Source organism: Megascapheus bottae, chromosome 5 (assembly GCF_031878675.1).
Source record: "Megascapheus bottae isolate mThoBot1 chromosome 5, mThoBot2.hap1, whole genome shotgun sequence".
NCBI classification, from domain to species: Eukaryota; Metazoa; Chordata; class Mammalia; order Rodentia; family Geomyidae; genus Megascapheus; species Megascapheus bottae.
In genome coordinates, this window is record NC_143513.1 from 70,365,472 (window position 1) to 70,386,528 (window position 21,057).

At 44.2% G+C, this 21,057-nt stretch overlaps 1 protein-coding gene across 1 annotated transcript in view; it reads right to left on the bottom strand.

Moving 5' to 3' along the window:
- Plxna4 (plexin A4) overlaps positions 1-20,406 on the bottom strand; it is a 338,047-nt gene extending 317,641 nt beyond the window's left edge. Inside the window, exons 1-2 of the mRNA XM_090333317.1 lie at positions 19,222-20,406; positions 2,820-3,002 (exon numbers count right to left, since the gene is read on the bottom strand). Coding sequence (XP_090189443.1) covers positions 2,820-3,002; positions 19,222-20,406 — 1,368 coding nt within the window. The remainder of the gene's footprint in view (positions 1-2,819; positions 3,003-19,221) is intronic.
- Between the last annotated feature and the right edge of the window lie 651 nt (positions 20,407-21,057).

The following is a 21,057-nucleotide window of genomic DNA, read 5'->3' on the forward strand; positions in this document are numbered from 1 at the left end:
ACTATAATCTACATACTTTGCAGCAAGTGCATGACCCACTGGCAGCAGATAGGAAATTTGGTAGTACGGACCTTGTAGAGCAATGGAAGTTACTGGACTTTCATTCAATGGGGACATTCTTTTCTATTACACAAAGAAAGGGCTCACTGGAGAAGGGTTAAAACCTTCACCCATGAGCCTTGCCTATTACTTACTGGCAATAGTGTTTCTCTTGTGAGTGTTGGAAATTAATTTTACAACTTGGAGGGAGGACTTGGAAGTGAGAGAAAATGAGAGAAGAAGTAACAGTCAGTAATCAACAAGAAATGTACTCATTGGTTATGTAACTGTAACTGTACAGCACCTTTACAATGAAATAAAACAAATTTTAAAAATAGTGCAGGCTGGAAGTTTGGCCTAGTGGTAGAGTGCTTGCCTAGCATGCACGAAGACCCAGGTTCGATTCCTCAGTATTACATACATAGAAAAAAAGCCAGAAATGGTGCTGTGGCTCAAGTGGTAGAGCTCTAGCCTTGAGAAAGCCCAAGGACGGTGCCCAGGACTGGCAAAAAAAATTAAAAAATAATGCTTCTCATCACTAAATACATATCTGAGATAATTAACTTATAAAAAGAGACTGTTTTGGCTCACAGTTTTGAAGATTCCAGTGTAAGATTTCTTGGCCCCATCATCACAGGCTTGTAGCAGGAGCATGTTGTAGAACAAAACCATTTACTTCATGAGCCAGGGAGCAAAGAGAAAAGAAAGGGAACTGGGTCCCTTAATCAACTTCAAGGTCATGGTCCTCAGTGACCTCAGGGCTCCCTAACAGTTTCCATCTCCAAAAGGTCACACTACCTTCCAGCACTGCCACCCTAAGGACCAATCCCTTTAATTTCTAATAAAAAAAATCCTTTTTTTGTATTTACTCTTATTTTTAATTTATTATTTATTTTATTTGTGAGTTCAAATACATTGATAGAAAAAGAGAATTCCTTGTGATATTTCCACACATATACACAGAGTACTTTGAACAAATTGGGCCTTTGGGGAACATTCAAGGCCCAAACTATAGTATTGCCTTTGGGATTTAGCACTCACTTTTCTAGCAAACTGAAAGCATTCAATAATAGAAAGAAGAAAAAATAGAGCCATCTGAGCAGCTAAAAAAAAAAAGTCCATGAGTGCCTGCCTGCTAGAAAGCTTATATACTTGTCTGGACAAAATTTCCACAAATTTGGCTATCTGATTTCCTAGCCCAGGGGAAGCTGGGTGCCAGAAACTGAGGAGGAGGAAAGGGATGAGAGGCAATAGGCATTTGACTGGAAGTGACTACTAGAAAGATGACAACAACCAGACACAGGAGCTATGTGGGGACAGTACACCCACGCCTGTAACATCTTCTCTAAGCATCTCTAGTAAAAATCACCCAGAGCAGGCAGCTTGATAAGGTTCAATTATATTTACTATGTTCTTCGAAGAAAGGGCAGGGACCTAGCAAATATAATTCTTGAAGATATGTAGACAATGGATAAATTATCCTTTAGTTGTGACACAAGCCGTATATTAAAATGAGGACATTCCCTCACTTCCTTGTTGATACTGAACGTACAGCACATGCACTCCTCATACAGTACCATAGTGCCCTGGTGGGAAATATTATTTATTTTCCATATATTACTCATATAGTTTCTCTGTACACACATGCCCCATTCTTACTCATTCTTCCCCTTGTCTCTTGCATTGCACATGGTCACATTCCAGATAATCTATGCCATGAAGATACCAAGTTTAGAGAAACAAACGTTTTCCAGGCTGTTTCATGGTAGGATGGCAGGACAGACACAAAGCCTTCTAGATTTGCAACCCGGAGCTAATGTCCAGAAATACAACAAACAAAAAGTCGGGATCAAACCTCAGTCTTCAAGAGACAGTGTTCTTCACATAATCTGAAACGTACAATGTCCAGAGACTTTCAAGGGAGGCTAAAACAAATCAGAAACCTTCATATGGAATCACCAAAATTTCCCAAGGAAAGTACTGGAGAGCAAATATCAGCCAACAGAAAACTGGCCTATGAACTACAGTTTCAGCAAGACTTTGAACTCCGTTGAGGAGAGCATACTAGGCCTGCTCCAGCTTGCTGAGAGTAGAAGCCTTAGCAAGTGAACAGTCTAAAATGCTCAGTTGTGTCTGTCAACACCAATGGGCCAAGATTGCCCAGTGTCTCAGGAACCAACAAGCTCTGGAGGAAAGTCCTTATGGACTTCACTTCATCTTAGGAGTCACTTCATCTGGGGACCCATAGCATCCACATTTGATATTTCTTCATCCTATAAGTTGTCTCTTACTACCAACTAACAGGTAGTAAGAGTCCCATTACTACCTCTAATAGGGCTGTGCCTTCTTCCATCTTTTTTTCTGAATAGACTCCAGATGGACATATTACAGAGAAGAGGTATAAGCAGGCACATCCCTCTCCCTAGCCCACCTCTCCAACCTAATAAAGCCCTTATATCAGGTCACAAGCACAAGTTGAAGAGTGCAACATTCATTCAGACAGTCCTGGGCTCATACCACATATGTACACACTAGCCCCAGATGAGAATGAATCCACTCATTCATTCACCCGGTCTGATTCCCACAAATAGTTTGGTACAAAGACAGACATACAACACATGGTCATGATCTCAGCAGCAATGTAATCTCTTAACTCCATTTTTTTTTGTAACCAGTCTATCAGACATGTGATAATCAGAAACTAACCAAACAGATTCTATCCCTGAGGGAACAGACTGTCTTCACAATCATCATAAGTCATAACTGTACTTTATCCCTACCTTCTTCAGCTTGCCACTTTTGGTGCCCACGAAGGCCAGAGAGTGGTTCTTGTAGACATATGCAATGACTGAAGTCATACGGTCCCTGTCCTCCGTGAAGACAGGAATGCCACGTACCATCTCGGACACTCCCAGAGGAGCATTCATATCCAGACCACAGAAGTTATCATCAATCGTTAGGAGCTGAAATGAAACAGAACGGGAAAAGTTAATAAGGAGAAATAGCAGAAGTGTGAATTCAGGGGACTCCAAAGCAGAAGAATCTCTAGCAGTGGATCATCTGGTACCAATTCTTCTTTCTTACATGAAAACCTCAGCTGCAGAGCAACTGAGACAATCTGTCTAATCACCTAGGCAGGCCATTGAAGGATGGTGCAAAAGCACAGATACTATGGTCTCCTTGGTCTATTTGCCATATTGCCAAGACTTTCAGGCACCATTTTGGTGCCTGGACTCTAGATAAACATGGACTCTAGATAAGCAGTAGGCTCTGGCATCAAGGGAACTACAAACTTGCTGTGGAAGAGACTTGCTGTGAAGACTCAAATATGTAAAATAAAGATTAAACCTATTAATGTGGGAAAAACAAGATTGCAGTAGAGGTGCATAAAAGGGGATCAGCCGGGGAACAAGGCAAGGAAGAAGCAAAATTCATGCTTATTCACATCAGATCACAGGTGAGTCATCATCAATTTACTCTGAGGGTCCCTATCTCTTAAACACAGCAAGGAGAGGCAGCCAAGACCATGTCACCCCTCTACCAGCATTCCACAAAACTGTTGCTATGGAATTCAATCTCCTTGAAGATTCTCCACATAAATTGACTCCTTGAACAAACTCATAGAAAATAGCCCAAGGCTGTCCAAGACATCAGAATGGAAAGGTGGTTTTTTTAAAGAAATAAGTTTAACCCGAGCCTTTTCCAAAACAACTGTCTACAAACCATTTTTTGAGAAGAACAACTGCTAGCTATTTCTTTTCTTTCTTTCCATCTTTGTCTTTTTTTCTTTTTGGGGGGGGGAGGGGGGGTACTGGGGATTGAATCCAAGACATTGCCCTTGCTAAGCAAGCACTTTGCCACTGAGCTACATCTCAGCCCTGCTAGCCATTTCTTTAAACAAAAGGGAAAACAAGGACTCTTGAGCTATGCTATGAAACATATTGACACAGTTCTTTCTTAAGTCCAGGTAGTAAAATCTTAGGAGTCAGGTTTCAGGAAGGAAGAGCTACAGTGATTCTACTCAAGCTCCCTCTTTTTTCATACCAGGCCTCTCTATGAATCAGAGGGACCCCCATACAACAGCCAGGTCCTTGTGGATTGTGTTGTTGCAGGAAGTGTAAATAACTCCAAATGACAGCTTAGAAGCCCCTAGCTATCCTCAGGGTTTGGCTCAGATCTCTGTGAGGTGCTGGAAACTTATTTGGTCTTCCAGTCTTTCTTGAAAGCACTGTGTGGCTTCGTAAGAGTTACTCTGTCTTCCAGTGCTTTTATTTTCCACTCTATAAAGATGAAGGAAACAAACCCTGCCTTTTGATGGACTACTATAAAGCCTCTTGAGCTCATGCCTGTAAAAGTCTTTGGGCCTTTCAGAGAAAGGAATGAAAATAAAACACAAGATGTCACTTTTTAAAAATAAAAAAAGCTTCAATCCAGCCAAAGTAAGAGCTGTGGAGAGAACAGCAAGTAGGTTTTTTCCAAGAGAGCCCTGTAGCTCTGGCCAACTCAGTTGTCCAGGGTCTGGGGCTCCTCTTTTCCATATTAGAAGGGGAACAGGCAAGAATCATCTACTTCAGGAAGAACAATGTGGGGAGTATCTAAAGCTCTCCAAGGTCTCTTTTCTTCTTCCATGTTGACAGTAGACAGACATGACAGAGGGACCATGGGTAAGCCTGATGTTTGTGATGCTTGCCCCACACTTTTGACAAGATCTAGCCTCATCTAGTCCAACATCCTAGACCAAATACAACTCTCTTACATCACCACAACCATGTCTGGATTTCATGGTTCATTTCTATAATCCCAGCTACTCAGGAGGCAGAGTGGAAGGATAAAGGTTAGAGGGTAGCTCAGGAAAAAAGTCAGATACAGTGGCGTGTTCCTGTCATTCCTTAGCTACAAAAGAAGCATAAGTAGAAGGATCACTGTCCAGGCAGTCTGGCCCCAGGCAAAATATGTAGATATTTTATCTTAAAAATTAAAAATTTTATCTTAAAATTATCTTTAAAAGGCCTGAGGATGCAACACAAGAAGTAGAGTACCTATTTAGCAAGTGCAAAGCCCTGAGATCAATACCAGGCATATCACACACACAAGAAAAACATAAGATACAAACTCAGAATAAAGCGTTCAAGGTCTAGCATGATTTACATCATTCTTCTACTGAGGAAATGGCAAAGGAGATAGGTAGCGGACGGGAAAAGAGGTGGATAAAAGACAGTAAACGAAGGAAAGGGAAGCCTCAAGGTTAAAGGAAGACGCTATCTGTCCCATAGCAACCTACCAGTGTTCCCAGTATATTCCTACTGGTTTGAGATCATCACTATCCTTAACTATGGCTGTATCGCGTTCACAGGCAACCACCATCCCTAATGTTCTCAGGCTTGCCTGAGAGAACTGTGCTAGAGAACCTCTGCCACCAGCAAACCTTGTATTTTGTCCGTACAGATCTATTTTCCAAATCAATTAGGTCAAATGAGTATCAACTCTTTATAAAGGGACACTGAGCATGGAAAGAGATAGTTCATGGTTTATAGCTCCCCTGCATCTCTGCTACTTCCATACACTCCTCATCAATCTAATGAGGGATGTTTTTTAACTTTGCTTGATCCCCAGGATTGTATTTCTGAGCAGTCAGGTCACCGATCACAATTCTTCACCTTGGCTAGATAAAACAAGCAACTCAAGGCCATATATAAATATGGAGCATACATTTGGATAACTTCATCACCAAACCATAACTGTTTAGAGTTAGAAAGTCAGGGATCTCTGAGTCCTTTCTGCTGTGGTGTGTCACATTGCAAGGGACTTAAGGGAAGAATGTTTCCATCAGGGAAGTGAGGGCCACTCAGCCTTGAAACTCACGGGGGGCTCTTTCCTTCTTCAGTTCATTTGGCTCCCTGATAGGTTTGGTCAGAAGACAGGGGCTCAGATTCCCCACCTGTGCCCTAAGAGAGCTCGGAAGTGTCATCCAGGACAGTGACACCTACATGTCCAGCCTTCTCTATAGCTCAGTTTCTCCCTCTGAGTGGGCTCCAAGTGATAAAGCTGTGATGAAGGCCTTTGACCAATAACAGCTCAAGTCTGTGTGGCCACAGAGGTCTCCTAGCTGTTGTGGGAAATAACCTTGCTCTGTTTCCTCAAAGCTGGAATGATGAGTGATGGATTTTTCAGTGAAACAGAAGTGGGGGGAGGGAAAATCTACAGAATTGGGTTACTTAGGTGCTTCACAAGATATACGATATACAACTTGCTCCTACAATTGTCTGAGCCACACTTTCCTTGCCTCCAACAAGACAATACTGTCTGGGAGGACTGAGTAAAGGAATCTGTGACCTGGACATACTTCAACAGTAAAGGGCATTTCATGGCTATGTTCTAGTAGAAATCCAGCCTAGAGTAGCTGCAGAGAAGTGGCCCTAGCCTATCTTGTGAGCAGCAGCTATGGGATAATTACAGCACAGGAAAGGATCAGGACGGCCCCCCTCAGGGCCTTCAGACTAAGAAGCAGAAAGATAGCAAATGCTGGGCTTCCAGACTAATTGGTGAAAGCTTTCAGGAGGTAAAGGCTGATGTGAATTCCTGAATACCCTGGGCAATGGAGATGGAGAGAAGCTGCTCTGACCTTGGTCTGGTCTTCCCTTGGGTCCCATTAACAGAGAGATTAGAGCCATAGGCAGAGGACCCAGGGTGAGTCTCAGCTGTAATCAGGAGGCTAGCCTTGCCACTCCTCAGCAGATACTCCACAAACACCCATAAGAGAATTACAGCTGCCATTAGGACACTTATTGATTACAGGGAAACTCCATGCTTACAAGTGAAGGGCAGATCTATTACAAAGGAAGTTATGTGGTACCCACTTGAGGAACACCATCAGTAGACCTAGGAGCATTCTCCAGGGAGGTCTATGCTCCTATGTGTCCTCTCCCTCTCTAGTTAGGGAAGATGGTATTCTTAGTCCATCACTCCCATAATTCTTATGAGATGTGTGTTGTAAATTAAGATGAGAAATGCACTTCAGGAACTATAAGTTCAAGGATGATGGGCCTCCTTTGTCTCTTTGTACCTTTATCGTAGGATCATAGTTAGTTAGGACACATGTTCAATGTATGCATGGATGGATGGATGGATGGATGGATGGATGGACGGATGGATGGATAGATTGATGGATCAATATTAAATAAAAGCCTGGGCTTTACAGTGTTTAACAGTATGGAATTAGGTTGGAATCCCATCCTCTGCCACGTAATGCCTTGTGACCTTGGGTAAGTCAATTAAATTCTCATGTAGCAATTGTAACAACAGCACGCACTTCCAGTGCTGTGGAGATTAATGCATTTAGCACATAGTAAATGCAATGGGCATGTTGACAAGTCAGCTGATTTCTGTGAGTCTCAGCATTATTAAGAAAATCTATGGCATCTTCCTCACAGGTGTTATCATGAGGCTAGACTAGCCAAGATAAATAGCCAATGTAGCACCTCATGAAGATCCACTCTCTCCATCATGACACCTGAGTGGGGCCTGGGTATCCACATTATCATCTCAGCCACTGTTCTGAGGCTCTCTATCCGGGCTTTTATCCCTTCCTAGCTGAATGAGGTACTAGAGGGCAGGACCTTAGCTGGACCTGGGTGCCGGAGAGGTTCTGTGGCAGCCTCCCAATGGTCTGTTGAGCAGCAACAGCCCTAGTAAGGTGGCATGGGGAGCCGGAGCTGACAATCCGAATTACAATCTAATAGCTTACCGTGCTTCCCTCGTGCACAGCGGCAAAGGTTACTGTGCAATTACGTGTCGCTACATACAAATGACAGAGCAGTTACGGTTACTTTACCAATTACAGGGAAATTGCTCCCACTCTGCAGAGACTGGCAGTCTGAAAAGCTCTATCATCTCCATGGAAAGAGGATTGTAAATGCTGGCAGTGTCCTTTCTCCAGTAGTGTCCCCAAACTCAGGGAAGAACTGCAAAGAGGCCACCCAGAGAGCCCAAAGGTGTCTTGCAATCTGTGTGTGGAGATGCCCTGAAAAATGCTGCATGAGGGAGGAAGGCCCGGGAGACTGAGGAGCACCCGTGGTGCTCCTGAGCCATCACCCCCAGTTCTGGGCCTCAATGACAAGCTCATAAGGATGCAGCCATCATCTTACCAGCAATGCCAACATCTTGAAGATAAGATAGCATTGGTACGTGATCTTGAAGTTACCTCTTACCCCCATCTGTCTTAGCCCCTGTTCTATCCTTCATGGCTTTTCTCCTGCCACACGGAGCTGTTTCAGCCCTAGCCCTCCATTATTCCACCTTTGTAGAAGTACCATTAAGCCCTTATTATGGAAAGGTCAGAACTAGGCCAGAGCTCTAGGCCAAAGACAGTGTTAACGAGGTACAGGTCAGTAACATCATCCCCCTGTGGGCCAATTAGCTGAGCTTCGGGACACAGTCTTTTCCACAGCCACTGACTGCCCCTCACCCTGGGCATACACTGTTTACAAATATCCCATACTGGTCCAAAATGGCAGGCCAGGTGAATCTGTGGAGTGCAAAGACATGATTCACTGCTCCAACTATAGGTGGACTTTCTTGGCTGCTCACAAAGTGAGTGGTGGGCTTGGTGGGCAGATCCTGTGGTCAGCAAAGAGAAGAATCCTTTATACATCTGGTCCTTCATGGAAGAAAAATACTGTCTAGTCTCACACATGAAGTTCTAAGCAGCTCAAACTTGTGGTACATTTCTCCTGTCTATTAAACCGGGAAGAAGCCATGAGGGGTCTCTGGCCTTACTAGTATGGGTTAATACAGGTCTCTAGTGACATTTTTTTTTCTTCATCAAAGTTTGGGTTCATCAACCCACAGAAACTCCTTGCCTTTAGTGCAGAAGACTGAAACACTAAATGAAGATGATGATATTGATTGTTCACTGATTACTTTCAGAGTGATTATGAAGGAGCAAGCACTTAGGGGAGGCCTCCTTGGGAATATAAAAATGAATGTCTCAGTTATTGCTCCCCAAATGGTCCCCTTCCTACTTGAGGAGACAGACCTCAGCAATGACCATAACTAGCAAGCTGTCTACTTAGAACTTCAGTTACATGCCTCAAGGAGAACTGAGACCAGGACTGTCCATTGTGTAAAGGCAGAGACAAAGTTTCCCTGAAAAGGTAGGAGAGGCAGGTCAGGTGAGAAAAGGGAGATTTGGGCTCAACTCCCTGTTCTGTTAGGGTACAGGGTTCTTTCATTTTCACTGCATACTATGTCTGGGGGAAAATAATTCAAGATCACACCATACACTTTACAAAGTAGGGAGAGAAACCAAGGCCATGAGAGTGGAGTAACATAGAGAACAGATCCCCAGACCCCAGTCCAGAATGAAAGAACTGCTCTTCTGCAAAGGCTCCTTCCAGGATTGCTAGGAGGCAGCTTCAAAGGAGGCATCTTCCAGGCTCTGTGAGATCAGGATATGGTCCAGGAAAGGAGTTCTCCCATTTTCAGAGCCAGGACAAAATCAACTCTCTCCTCCTGAAGAGGCCCTTGGCCCTTGGCCAATGGAGGGCTTTGCTGATGGGAACAGGAAAAGATCTTTGGATTCTTCATGCTCAGTAACCCTAAATTACTTCCCATTGATTACACCTACATGCATACACACACACACACACACACACACACACACACACACACACACCACACACACACAACACACACACACACACACACACACACACACACACACACACACACACACACACACCCCAAGAACTGACCATAGCAGGCCTCTGCTAGAAACAGGATTCAGTGAAGTATGCATTTGGGATTTTATTTTTTAAAGGAGATATTGATCAGATATGCTGTAATAGCTCATGTCTAAATACAGACTCTTGTAAAGCTCTGTAGTTACAGAAAAATAATGATCACCCACTTATTGGGAGTCATATCTCAAAGATGACCACTGACCCATAAGATGTTCTGTTCATAAATGCATCAGGGGCTACACAATGTAAGCCTCTACTTCCTCAGGGATTGAGGTAAGAACAGAAGTTCCTAAGGGAACAAGAGAAGGAACATTTTTATGGATAATTTGGTAGGAGGCTTAGGTTTGGCCTCATCAATAGTCCCATGTGCCTGGGCAATCATTTCTGTAATAATAAAGCAATCAAAGCTGGGTACCAGTGGCTCATGCCACTACTCTTAGCTACTCATTAGGCTGAGACTGCAGGGTGTAGTTCAAAGCAGCTTAGGCAGAAAAGACAATGAGTCTTTTATCATCAATTAATTACCAAGAAGCCATTAGTAGAGCTGTGGCTCAAGAGATAAGAGTATTTGCCTTGACCGAAAAAGCTAGGTGATGAAACCTAGCCCTAGAGATCAAGCCCTAGAACAGGCACAAATAAAATAACAGTAATAATAATAACAGTAACAACAATAATAACAAATAAATTTAAAGTCCAACTCTTCAACCCTCTGATTGGTCTACCATTCTGAATAGATGTCCCTTGCTCTTTTATGATTTCTAACCCTCTCTTGATGATCTGGGATTAACCCATTGGGTAGAACTTTGGAAAAGAAGCCAGAGAATTGTGTTCAAGTGAATGGTGACCCCAGCAGCACACTGGCCTGGAGCATGAGAGAAGTAGAATGTGGGAATGTGGCCTTCTCCACCTGGTTATCAGTACACGTCTCAGAGTGACTCTGTATTGTGTCTTTTTCAGTGAGATTATAGAGAAAATGTGGGGGGGGGGAAGGGAGGGAGAGCTAGCAAACCACCACCACAATAACCTAGTTAGACAATAGGTTACTAGTGGAAATGTTTCCAAATGGGAAAAACAAGCCAACAAATTGCAGGCAAGTTTTCCCAGAATGCTGCTTCCCAGGTTCAAAACAGAGAAGAGGGGACTAAAAACCACAATAGAGGGCTCGGGAGTTTGGCGTAGTGCTAGACTGCTTGCCTAGCATGCACAAAGACCCGGGTTCGATTCCTCAGTGTCACATTCATAGAAAAAGCTGGAAGTGGTGCTGTGGCTCAAGTGGTAGAGCACTAGCCTTGAGAAAGCCCATGGACAGTGCTCAGGCTTTGAGTTCAAGCCCCAACTGACAAAAAAAAAAATCACAATAGAGGACAATCATGGGATAGGGCAACTTCTAAGGCAAACATCTGTGGAATTAATTAATGTACCTATACAGCAACGAAAACTACAGACTGCAACCAAGCTTTTTTATACTCATATTGAAACCTCTATATGTTTTGAGACCAACTATGGCCCAATGTCACCAACTATATAAGGAATCTGTCACTCATCATGGAAACAAGCTAGCTTTCTAATAGGGAACTAAAGCCATTAATTTGAGTTTGTATTCCGTGCGAAGGGCATTAATCCAGGGCATACTTCCTGCAGACCATGTTGTAACTGATAGCAAATGTTAGCAGTGCACTGCCCACAGGGATTGCTGAACAGTGCAGTCAAGAATCAGCTCAGGATCCAGGAGGATGAACCCCTGACCTTCTCCTCATTAGCTCATCTGCCAAGAACCCCAGTTTCCTTCTTCTGACAGGCAGCCAGGGCATGGCCTAATGATGAGGGAAGGTAAGGACAGGCCAGAGTGATAGGCCAGCCTGCCAAGTGAATCTGATCTTCACAGGTGACAGCCACCCTGGGGGCTAGCCTGGTAGCCAAAACTGGACCTCTGAGAAATCCTGGGGAACCTTCTTAATCTTTTTTTTCCAGAGCTAAGGACTGAACTCAGGGCCTTGCACTCGCCAGACAAGGGCTCTTCCACTGAGCTAAATCTCCAACCCCAAAGCTTCTTCATCTTACAAACATTATCAATGAAACCATCACAAAGCCATCCTCCTTTTCTGCAGACATTGGACACAGTCATTGCCTGTCAAGGACAGATAAATCTCCTACACTTGCCAATCCACCCCCAGTTCCAACTCTCCCTCCCAGAATCTATGGCAAGCAGCCTCAGCCACCACTTGAACTTAATTGAAGTAAGGAACGCCACAGTGATTAGGTTTGTATGTTTGCTGGTGGACAGAGGGAAGCAGAGGCCCTGCTCGCCAGGCTGAATTATGGCTAGGTCAATCCCTTGTTAGTGAGAGTAAATTTTATTAGCCCCACTCTTGCTGCCGTGTATCTTCCTCTTGTGCTCCTCAGACCCATGTGTGAGTCTGGGTAATGTAGCCTGCATGCGAGATAAATCAGCCGAATCAATCCCATTATATCTTGGAACACCGACAGGGATACAGTAATGACACTGAGCATGGCGTGGGCTTTCTTCTCTCTCACAGATCTTGGATGTGGCCAAACACATTAGGCACACACACACACACACACACACACACACACGCACACACACACACACACACACACACACACACACACACACACACACACAGGTAAACCAGACCAAATGGTGAAGTCCCCTCTGACATGCCTTTTTTCTTCTTCCACTAACTTTGTCGATGAAAAGAAACAAGCAAGTACACTGTCTTGATGTGCAGTCAGAGGCCTTCAACGTCTCTAAGCAAACTAAGAGATACCTGAAGATAACAGCAGCAAGATTTGTCAAGAATTATATCTTCTCCTTTGGAATGTGTCCTGCAGAAAGGAAAGGCCTATTCCAAGACCTGGGGTATTAAATATAATATCTGTGGTAGACACAGCCCACAACTCTCAGAAGTGCACATTGCTGGAGAAAAATAATCTAACGACAGAAGTATTATCATGTCTTTTTTTGTCCCAAAGGTTGTATTTTAACCAATGGCAGACATACAGAATGGTGCCATGAAAATATTTATTCCTACAAATATAAGGTGCTCAGTGTCTACCATTATTTATTAATGCCTGTATTTCTCTTCTGCATTTCGTTGAAGGGACATAGTCTTTTGGTAACATACAGAAGCAAAGTCTCATTCTCAAGGATAAAACTTAAAAGGGAAACTGCTTATTAGCCCTGTTATATCTCATGAGCTGGCACTGCCTGACACACTAAGATTCAGACTCCCAGGCCAGTATCCTGGTCAAGACAGGATGCTGGAGTATGACAGCCCAAGCATTGATAGGGAGGCTGAGGAATCTGTGTCTGGACTGGTAAGCAGGGATGGCTCATGTGATGATGGAGAAGAGGCTGAGCTGACAGTAGTATGTGGGCACAAATGAGAACACAACTTGGGAAAAAAGAGACAGAAAAAAAGTGGAAAAAAGTGAGTTAGAGCAGGACACTCAGAAAGGGGAGAGAGCATCTGACAGGAGGAATGAGACACAGAACAGGCCTGTATGGACATGCGTACACAGGTGTGTGTGCGTGTGTGCGTGTGTGTGAGTGTGCAAGGCTGATGAAGTGTTATCTCAGCATGGGGAAATCCTACTCCCTTTTCCACAACTCAGGAGCTCTGTGATCAGGTCTCCTGAGAGCTACCTGTGTTAAAATTCAGCACAAGTGATTCCTGAAATCTCTTTTCTCTGTGTGTATCCCCAGAGAGGTCCATCCTGGGACAACATATCCAAGCTAGGAGACCAACATCAGATCACTTCCTCCTGCCAGAACCAACACACTATTCAAGGCTTGCCCATCATCTAATATCTCAAAACACCGTGATGATTGGCCAGGATGAAACTGTCATTACAAATCCCGCTGTTCAGTGGGTTTAGTAGCTTAATACTGACAGAAGTTAGGAGTTATAGCAAGGAGACGAAGGAAAGGCTTGATTCTATCAGGACTGGACCTTCCATTTAACAGGCATTTAAATCTTAGGCAAGAAATCTGTAGCACAGGTCAAGGTGTGGTGAAGGGTAAAGGGTTAGGGATGAGGGCTGGGGCTAAGTGAGAGGATTTTTACTTGGGATATGAGCATCTATTGGGGTATGAGTGTGGTAAAGAGTGTACATCGTTTGTGGCATGAGAGGTAGAGATGAGTAAGCAGGGATAGGGTAGGGAAGAGGAGGAATTCCTGCACCAGGAGGCCAGGAACCCCGCAGAAAGAGCAAACCTTCCCTCCCAATAACAAGAGGAAACGAGCCCATCTAGTTAGAGCCTCACTTCCTGTTGGCAGGGAAAACAAAACAGTCTAAGCAGACAGGCAGAGACCAGCTTGGGAAGGCTGCCTGGCCATTGCGGATGCTCATTTTCATGAACTTTCAGGATCTCAGGCGCCAGACAAAGCTGACTGACTATCAGGGCTGGAAGACAAGTCCAGTTAAGTCCATGGGGGTGACGTTGTCTCTTCTCTGGGAAACTGATGGCTCACACCAACTGAGGCCTCACCACTACACATGGAATGGGGTCTTTTTTTATACCACTGATGCCCCCTATCAGGCAGGAGGTAAATTCCTTCCGTAGGTTTGTGGCCAACATGGGTCAGACAGGACCAGTGCATAAATCCTGACTTCAGACAGAAGTTTGGTTCAGCCATAGTTCTACTTCAGGGGCTTCTTGAATTTAAAAGACTTTTCTAGGTCTGCAATGATTGCCAAGTCCCACTATCATCTCTCCAAGATTACTAATGCCCTGCAATAACTAGATAGTCCCTAACCCAGGAACAGGACCAGCAACGCCAGCTTGCAACTAAAATACTGTGGGAAAAGTACTGGGCTAGGAATTCAGATCCACAGTATAAAATGCCAAGAGAAATGCTTGGCAGACCCCCTTAGCAGGACAGTCTACTTGCCCTTTCTACAGAAGTGCAGAGACAAGAAAAGGGCTTTGTATATGGACAGGTAGGTGCCAAGTGAATGCTTAAGTGCTATTATCAGCCCACTTGGCAGCCATAATTCCTTGCTATCAGTAACAGGGCCAGACAGGTATTAGGCAGTGATTCTGGATAGTCCTTCCTGCCCTATGGATACGAATTTTTTTTAGTAGAAGGTCACTCTGGGGTCAAGGCAAGGAAGCTAATTCTTGCCCTCCTCTGTGCCAGCATTCTCAATCAGGCCTAATGGTCCAGGTAAGACTTTCTGATTCCTGTACTCACTTCTGGGGAGATTTTAATGGAAGGAGTAATGGTAACTCCTATCCACTTACTTAGTTCCTGTCACCAGGCCACAGTGACCTGCTCTTCTCTACTCTATAGGTTCCTGGAGACAGAGCTTGACATCCATTGTCCATGAGTCTGTTGGCCAGGCACTTTCCCAGGGCCTATGAGGTTCCTCCATTCATTTACAGACAGAGCCTACCCTGGTATGAAGAAAGGGACAGGAGCATAGGTAGCCACGCCAAGGAAACCCCTAGATACTGAGTACTTAACTCATGAGGGACACAGAGCCTTGGTTCATAACAGATCAAATTTTAAGTTTTCCCACTACAGGTTAGGAATGGCTAATCCTACCCCAGGAAGAGTGGGAGGCCTTGGACTCCACAGGACTTGAGGTATCATAAAAGCCACAAGTTCAGAGTTCCTCAGCTCTTCCATCATTCATCCTGCCTATAAAACACAACCCTTAAGGGTCAACCTTCTAGACCTTTCTCTACATTTGCCATTTTTCTATAGCAGAAATTCCACAGGAAGGAAACCATCTGAAATCCAGAACCCACATTCCAGTACTTGTAAGCACCCCAGACTCAAGGCAAAACAGAATCCCTGTCTATCATCCACCTCTACACAGAAAATGGAAAAGAAATCAACTCAAAAGTCCTACAAATAGGTTGAAGGAAATCTGGGATGTCGACAAGGCTGTTTGAGGATAGCTTTTGAAGCATAGCCTGGCTGATGTTAATACCATGTGAAACATGTGGTCTGAGAATAGTCCAAATGAATTGTCACAAGAGGACCAGAGCAAAGCAACTCAGGTATCAGCCAAATCAAAGGAAACTGATACTATGCATTAAAAGCCAGTCTGGCCCTTTTTTAGACTGGCTGGGGAGACAGCACCAGCCCCGTGCAGTTTCTGGCCTCCTCCTTTCTACTCTTGGCCCTGAACTCGCCTCTAACTTAAAAGGGCTAATTAAAGGCAAAAGAAAAATCAAAAAGCTTGCTTTCTGGTTCTGTTACTCCCAGTCCTGGCACTGGTCTGTCTTACAACGCTGTATCCCTCTGATCCCTCCCAGGCTACCATGTGAGGACCTGCAGTTCTGCAGACTTCCATGATGAACTTAGCTTTTATATTGTGGCAGGGAGCAAGGGCAGAACAAATACCTCCAGTCAGGTGGAACCCTACGGATGATGCAGCTTCAAAAAAGCATAGCCCCCAAAAAATAGCTGTAACCGATTTCTATGGAAAAGTGTCGGATTACCTACTACTCTGAGCTCAATAGAAGTAAGCAAAGAACAAAGTTGACATTCTCTAACACCAGTTATATGGATGCACATCCCTATAATAATAATAATAATTATTATTATTATTATTATATGCAGACAAGTACATGTAAGGGTGGTGTGTGTGTGTGTGTGTGTGTGTGTGTGTGTGTGTGTGTGTGTGTGTGTATGTGTACCCTGTGAGCTAAGGGACTATCTTCAAATGCTGGCTTTGTCACTTGTTCACAAGATGTATGACCTGGCTAATTAGTTCACATTGTTGTATGCCAAACGCAGAACAGAGATTTAACCAGAATGCTAAGGGTTGAAGTCTATTCCCTCCAAAGCCTAGGTTTAAGTTTAATTGCTACAGTGACAGTATTAAGAGGCAGGATATTTAAGAGGTGAGGATACCCTTATGCTGCTATAATGGAATATCTGAGATTGGGCAACTGATGGTGAATGGAAACTTATTCCACACAGTTCTGGAGGATGGAAAATCCAAGATCTAAGTGTCTGCTTCTGATAAGGACTTTTGTGTTGCATCATGACAGGGCAGAAAGGCATCACACTGGTGAAAGGAAAAGAGAAGCAAGGAAGACCAACAGGGGAGCTCAAGTTGTGCTTGATTCACTTCCATAGTAACCAAATTAATCAGTTCCTGTGAACAGGGCTTTCATGCCTTACTCACCTGGATGGATCTTCTCCAGACCAGTATTCTATTGTCCCTCTTTATGGATTTGTTTCATGGTGTAGGACATACCCAGCATGATCTCTGGCCTGACATTCCATTCACTTTCTTCATTTGAAAGTAGTTCATTAGACCTTCTTGCCTGGAACAGCTACTGTCTCCAATGAAAGGCTCCAGGAATAATTCCCCATGGTTTGTTATTGGTAAAGGCTCATTAGATGGGAGAGTTATCTCAGTTCCCTGGCCTTGAGTTGTCCATCTGTGGTTGCCATATCTGTCCATAATACCTTTTCCATTTTCTTTATGACATAGGCCTCAGCTGGCTTTTCAGTACACTACATCATACTCCACATCCTGGATGTGGTGGGAGCTGGAAAAATTGACACTAGGAAACATTCAATCTTTCTCCTCCTCCTTTGCTATCTCCATGCAAAGTCTCCATAGACCAAAGGACACTCTTATATACCACAGGCTAAAAGTGAAGGGAGCCAGCATCCCTGAAATTTTCCAGGAAGGTAGTTAGACCTCATAAAATAACACTTCTGCTTTTTAAAATTGACTGAAAGTCATTTCACTTGCATGAACTTCCACCAAAGTCAGACTAGGAGTCAAGAACCACATGAGGACAAATGCATACTTCTGTCAGATGGGTGAAATTTTCTTTTCTTCTCCTCAAGTTAAAGTCATATGGCTTAGGACTAGTCATGAATGGGTAAAGGCAGGAAGAATAAAGGATATGGCTGGGAAAAGAAGGTCCTATGGGTTACCTGGATTTTGGGTGGGCCTCTTCCATTTTACCCACTCAAAACCATTGTCTAAGGATTACAAGTGGCTGGCATAAACATGTATATTCTCCCAGCTCAGAAAGTATGAAAGTACAGATAAGAACTCCCATTTCCTGAATTTGCAGGGGAGAAGACAGGAAATAGCTCATTTTCTTTCTGTCTCTCTCTTCTCCTTATTTTAATCTGTCAGACTAGAATAACCTTATTTAACCATATTTCTACTTATTCAAACCCATTGTACTAAAATAAATCCTTGCTAAAACTTGCCAAAAAATATGAAGTATGTATAATACTTTTGGTTCAAATCCCAACACCACCACCAAAAAAATTACAAGATAGATTGCAAACTAGGCTTATAACTGTGGGGGGGGGTGCATGCACACACATGCATACATGCATACCAGTCCTAGTACCTAAACTCAGGGCCTGAGCACTGTCCCTTAGTTTTTACACTCAAAAGATAGCATTTGATCTGTTGAGCCATGCCTCCATTTCTGGCTTTTTGATGGTTACTTGAAGATAAGAGTCTCATGTTCTTCCTGCCTGAGCTGGCTTCAAACCACAATCCATAGAACTCAGCCTCCTGAGTAGCTACAGCCCCTGACACAGACAGGCTTATAAATGTTTGAATTTAAAACAAAAAGAAAAAGAAAAGGGAGGGATAATAACAAGTATTAGATAGAAGATCCCAACAGCTGAGATTTCCAAGTCCCCTGAAGAATGACCGCAGAAAAGATCCTTTGATACGTGAACAGAAGCCAAGTCCTCAATGATAGTTTATGTCCATTTGGATCACAGGTGAGCTGGACTAGCTAGGCAATCACCTACACTCACCCACACGCACCCCACAAAGCTATAGGCCCCCTCTGCAATGGTAAAAACCCCCAATCATCCCTCCATCCTACTCATTGCTGGATTTTCATAGCACTCTGTCACCTAGGCTACGTTTTAGCTGCTTCCTGATCTTATCGTATATTTTTGCATGGCACTGTATATACAAGGATACTTAATAACTGTGCGATCCCATTCTATACCCTTTCTACTCACAGTTTACTTCTTCTTAAAGATATGTATAGAGCTGAAAACTGAACTCTTGTGAACCCTCATATCCATTCCAAATGTAGGATGACTTCTCACATCCTCCCCTCTCTTCTTCTGCATGGTTTTATTCAGAATTCTCAGGAAAGTGATTCACGGGCTTCAGAAAGGTGGGCACATGTCATACACTACAGTACACTGGAGTCTAGCCTTCCATCATTCCCAATACTTCTCACTTCCCTACCTATTCCCAGCATTCCCTGGCATAAGCAGTGAAACCGACATGGAGAATAAAGAATCATGCCTCTGTGAGAAATCTACATCTTATTTCCAGTTCTTCTGTTTGAGCTGGTGATAGTCTGAGTCTGAACTGGTTTTATGCTGACTCCCGTGAGACCTGAGGTGTGATATATGTATACCCTGGCCCACACCCCATTCTCCTGACTCACCGCACTGCTGCAGGGGATGTCCTTCACCTTGAGCCAGGCCAGGTCCAGCGTCCCCTCACCCCGATAGCAGGACTGCAGCCGCTCCTTAATGCGGTCATTGATCTGTTTCAAAATGAATATGCATAAGGCTGATTCATCCAGAGATTTCATTTTCCGCTTCTGGCCCTTGGAAAAGACAGTAAAGAGGAGGTCGTCATCCGGACGAACTCCCAGAGTCCGGCCAAGCACAGCCCCAGCTTTGGACAGGTAGGCAGCCTGAAGCAATCGATATTCCACTCCATTGCGTTCACAGCCAATGGGCACCTCTACATACGAGTTGAAGGCTGTATCCTCCTTGCAAAGCCTCACGAGCTTGGATGTGTACACCTGTTCCTTTGTCGTGGAGCCTGGGGGAGACACCATCTCAGGCTGAAGGGTCAAGAAATAGACAAAGTTTCCACTGCTGAAACCATAGATGTAGTAGATATCAAAGTCGGGGATGACAGTAAAGGTATCTGAAGGGATCTTGATCATAGAGGCCACAAACTCATCATGGAAGACATAAGCAAACATGCCATCTGCCTCAGAGTTCTTGGTCAGCTTCCGGCTGGAGATGGTAGGAAAATACTCAGGCTTCCCATCCACTGCTGTGGCAATAAAGAGTTTGTCATCCAAGTCGCTGTAGGAGACAATCACCCCAAAGACAGAGCCACTCTCATTGACTCCCGACAGGTAGTGCTCTTTCTTGTGAAAAGGCTCCCCCAACTTGAAAAGATCCTCCAGCCTAAGAAGCTTGCAGATGCCCTGGTACAGGCTTCCACATGCAATCAACCTGTTCTCCTTGTAGTCTATGAGAAGCATCTTGTTGACATTGTTGGTGGTTGTCAGGGGTTCATTGCAGGTCTGGACAATGCGGGGTGGGTAACACTTGGGGTTGTCCTCATCTGGCCCTGTCTGGTGTGTCACCAAGACTTTCAAGTCACTGGAGAGCTTATAGATCCGGTTGACAGCCCCCAAGTAAATGTGCCCTGTCCTCTCATCCACCACCAGGTGATTGAAGCCCTCAGCAGGCTCCCCGCGGAATGTGATGAAAGACCGCTTCTGGGACAATGTGGGTGGCTGCCTGGGGAGCAGAGTGGAGGATCCCACCCCTACCACCAGCAGGTGAGACAGCAGACAAGTCCAGTTCCAAGGCATGGCTTTCATCTCAGCTATGTGTCCTCGTGGCACAGCAGCACTCAGGCACAGTCGTCTCCTTGGAGGGCCAGAACTCAGCGGGGTAGTTTCTCCTGGTGGAGAGAGAGGGAGGGAGGAAAGACTGAGATGAAAGAAACCACGGCAGGCTTCATGGTGTTCCATGGCATATCTGGCTGGACTCTTACTTAGTTCTATACACACTGAGTACAACTTCCCAGGCCAGTTCTATGCAGTTCTACTGCGTCAACACATCTGTCTCTCACCCTGGGTATAAAAAACAAAACAAAACAATCAGAACTGCTAGCAGCAGCCCAAGAGGATACTTCATCAAATAATAATGATGATGATGATGATGATGATAAGAGTAATGATTACAGTGATGATGATGATGATGATGGTGATGATAGTGGCAATTTTGATGGTGATGATAATGATAGTGATTATAATAATGATAAGAAATAGCATTGCCTACAAAGTGCCTGACTTTGTGTCTGTCACTGCCCAGTTCTGTCACTTCCCAGTTCCTTTTGGATACTATCTCATTTTATCTTAGCAAACCCTTCTTTTGTGTAAGGTTTCATCTAGATCCATAACCCACTCTTCTCTGTGTCCAGGGGAATAACATACAGAGATCCTTTCCTTGTGGCTGCTGGCCTCCAG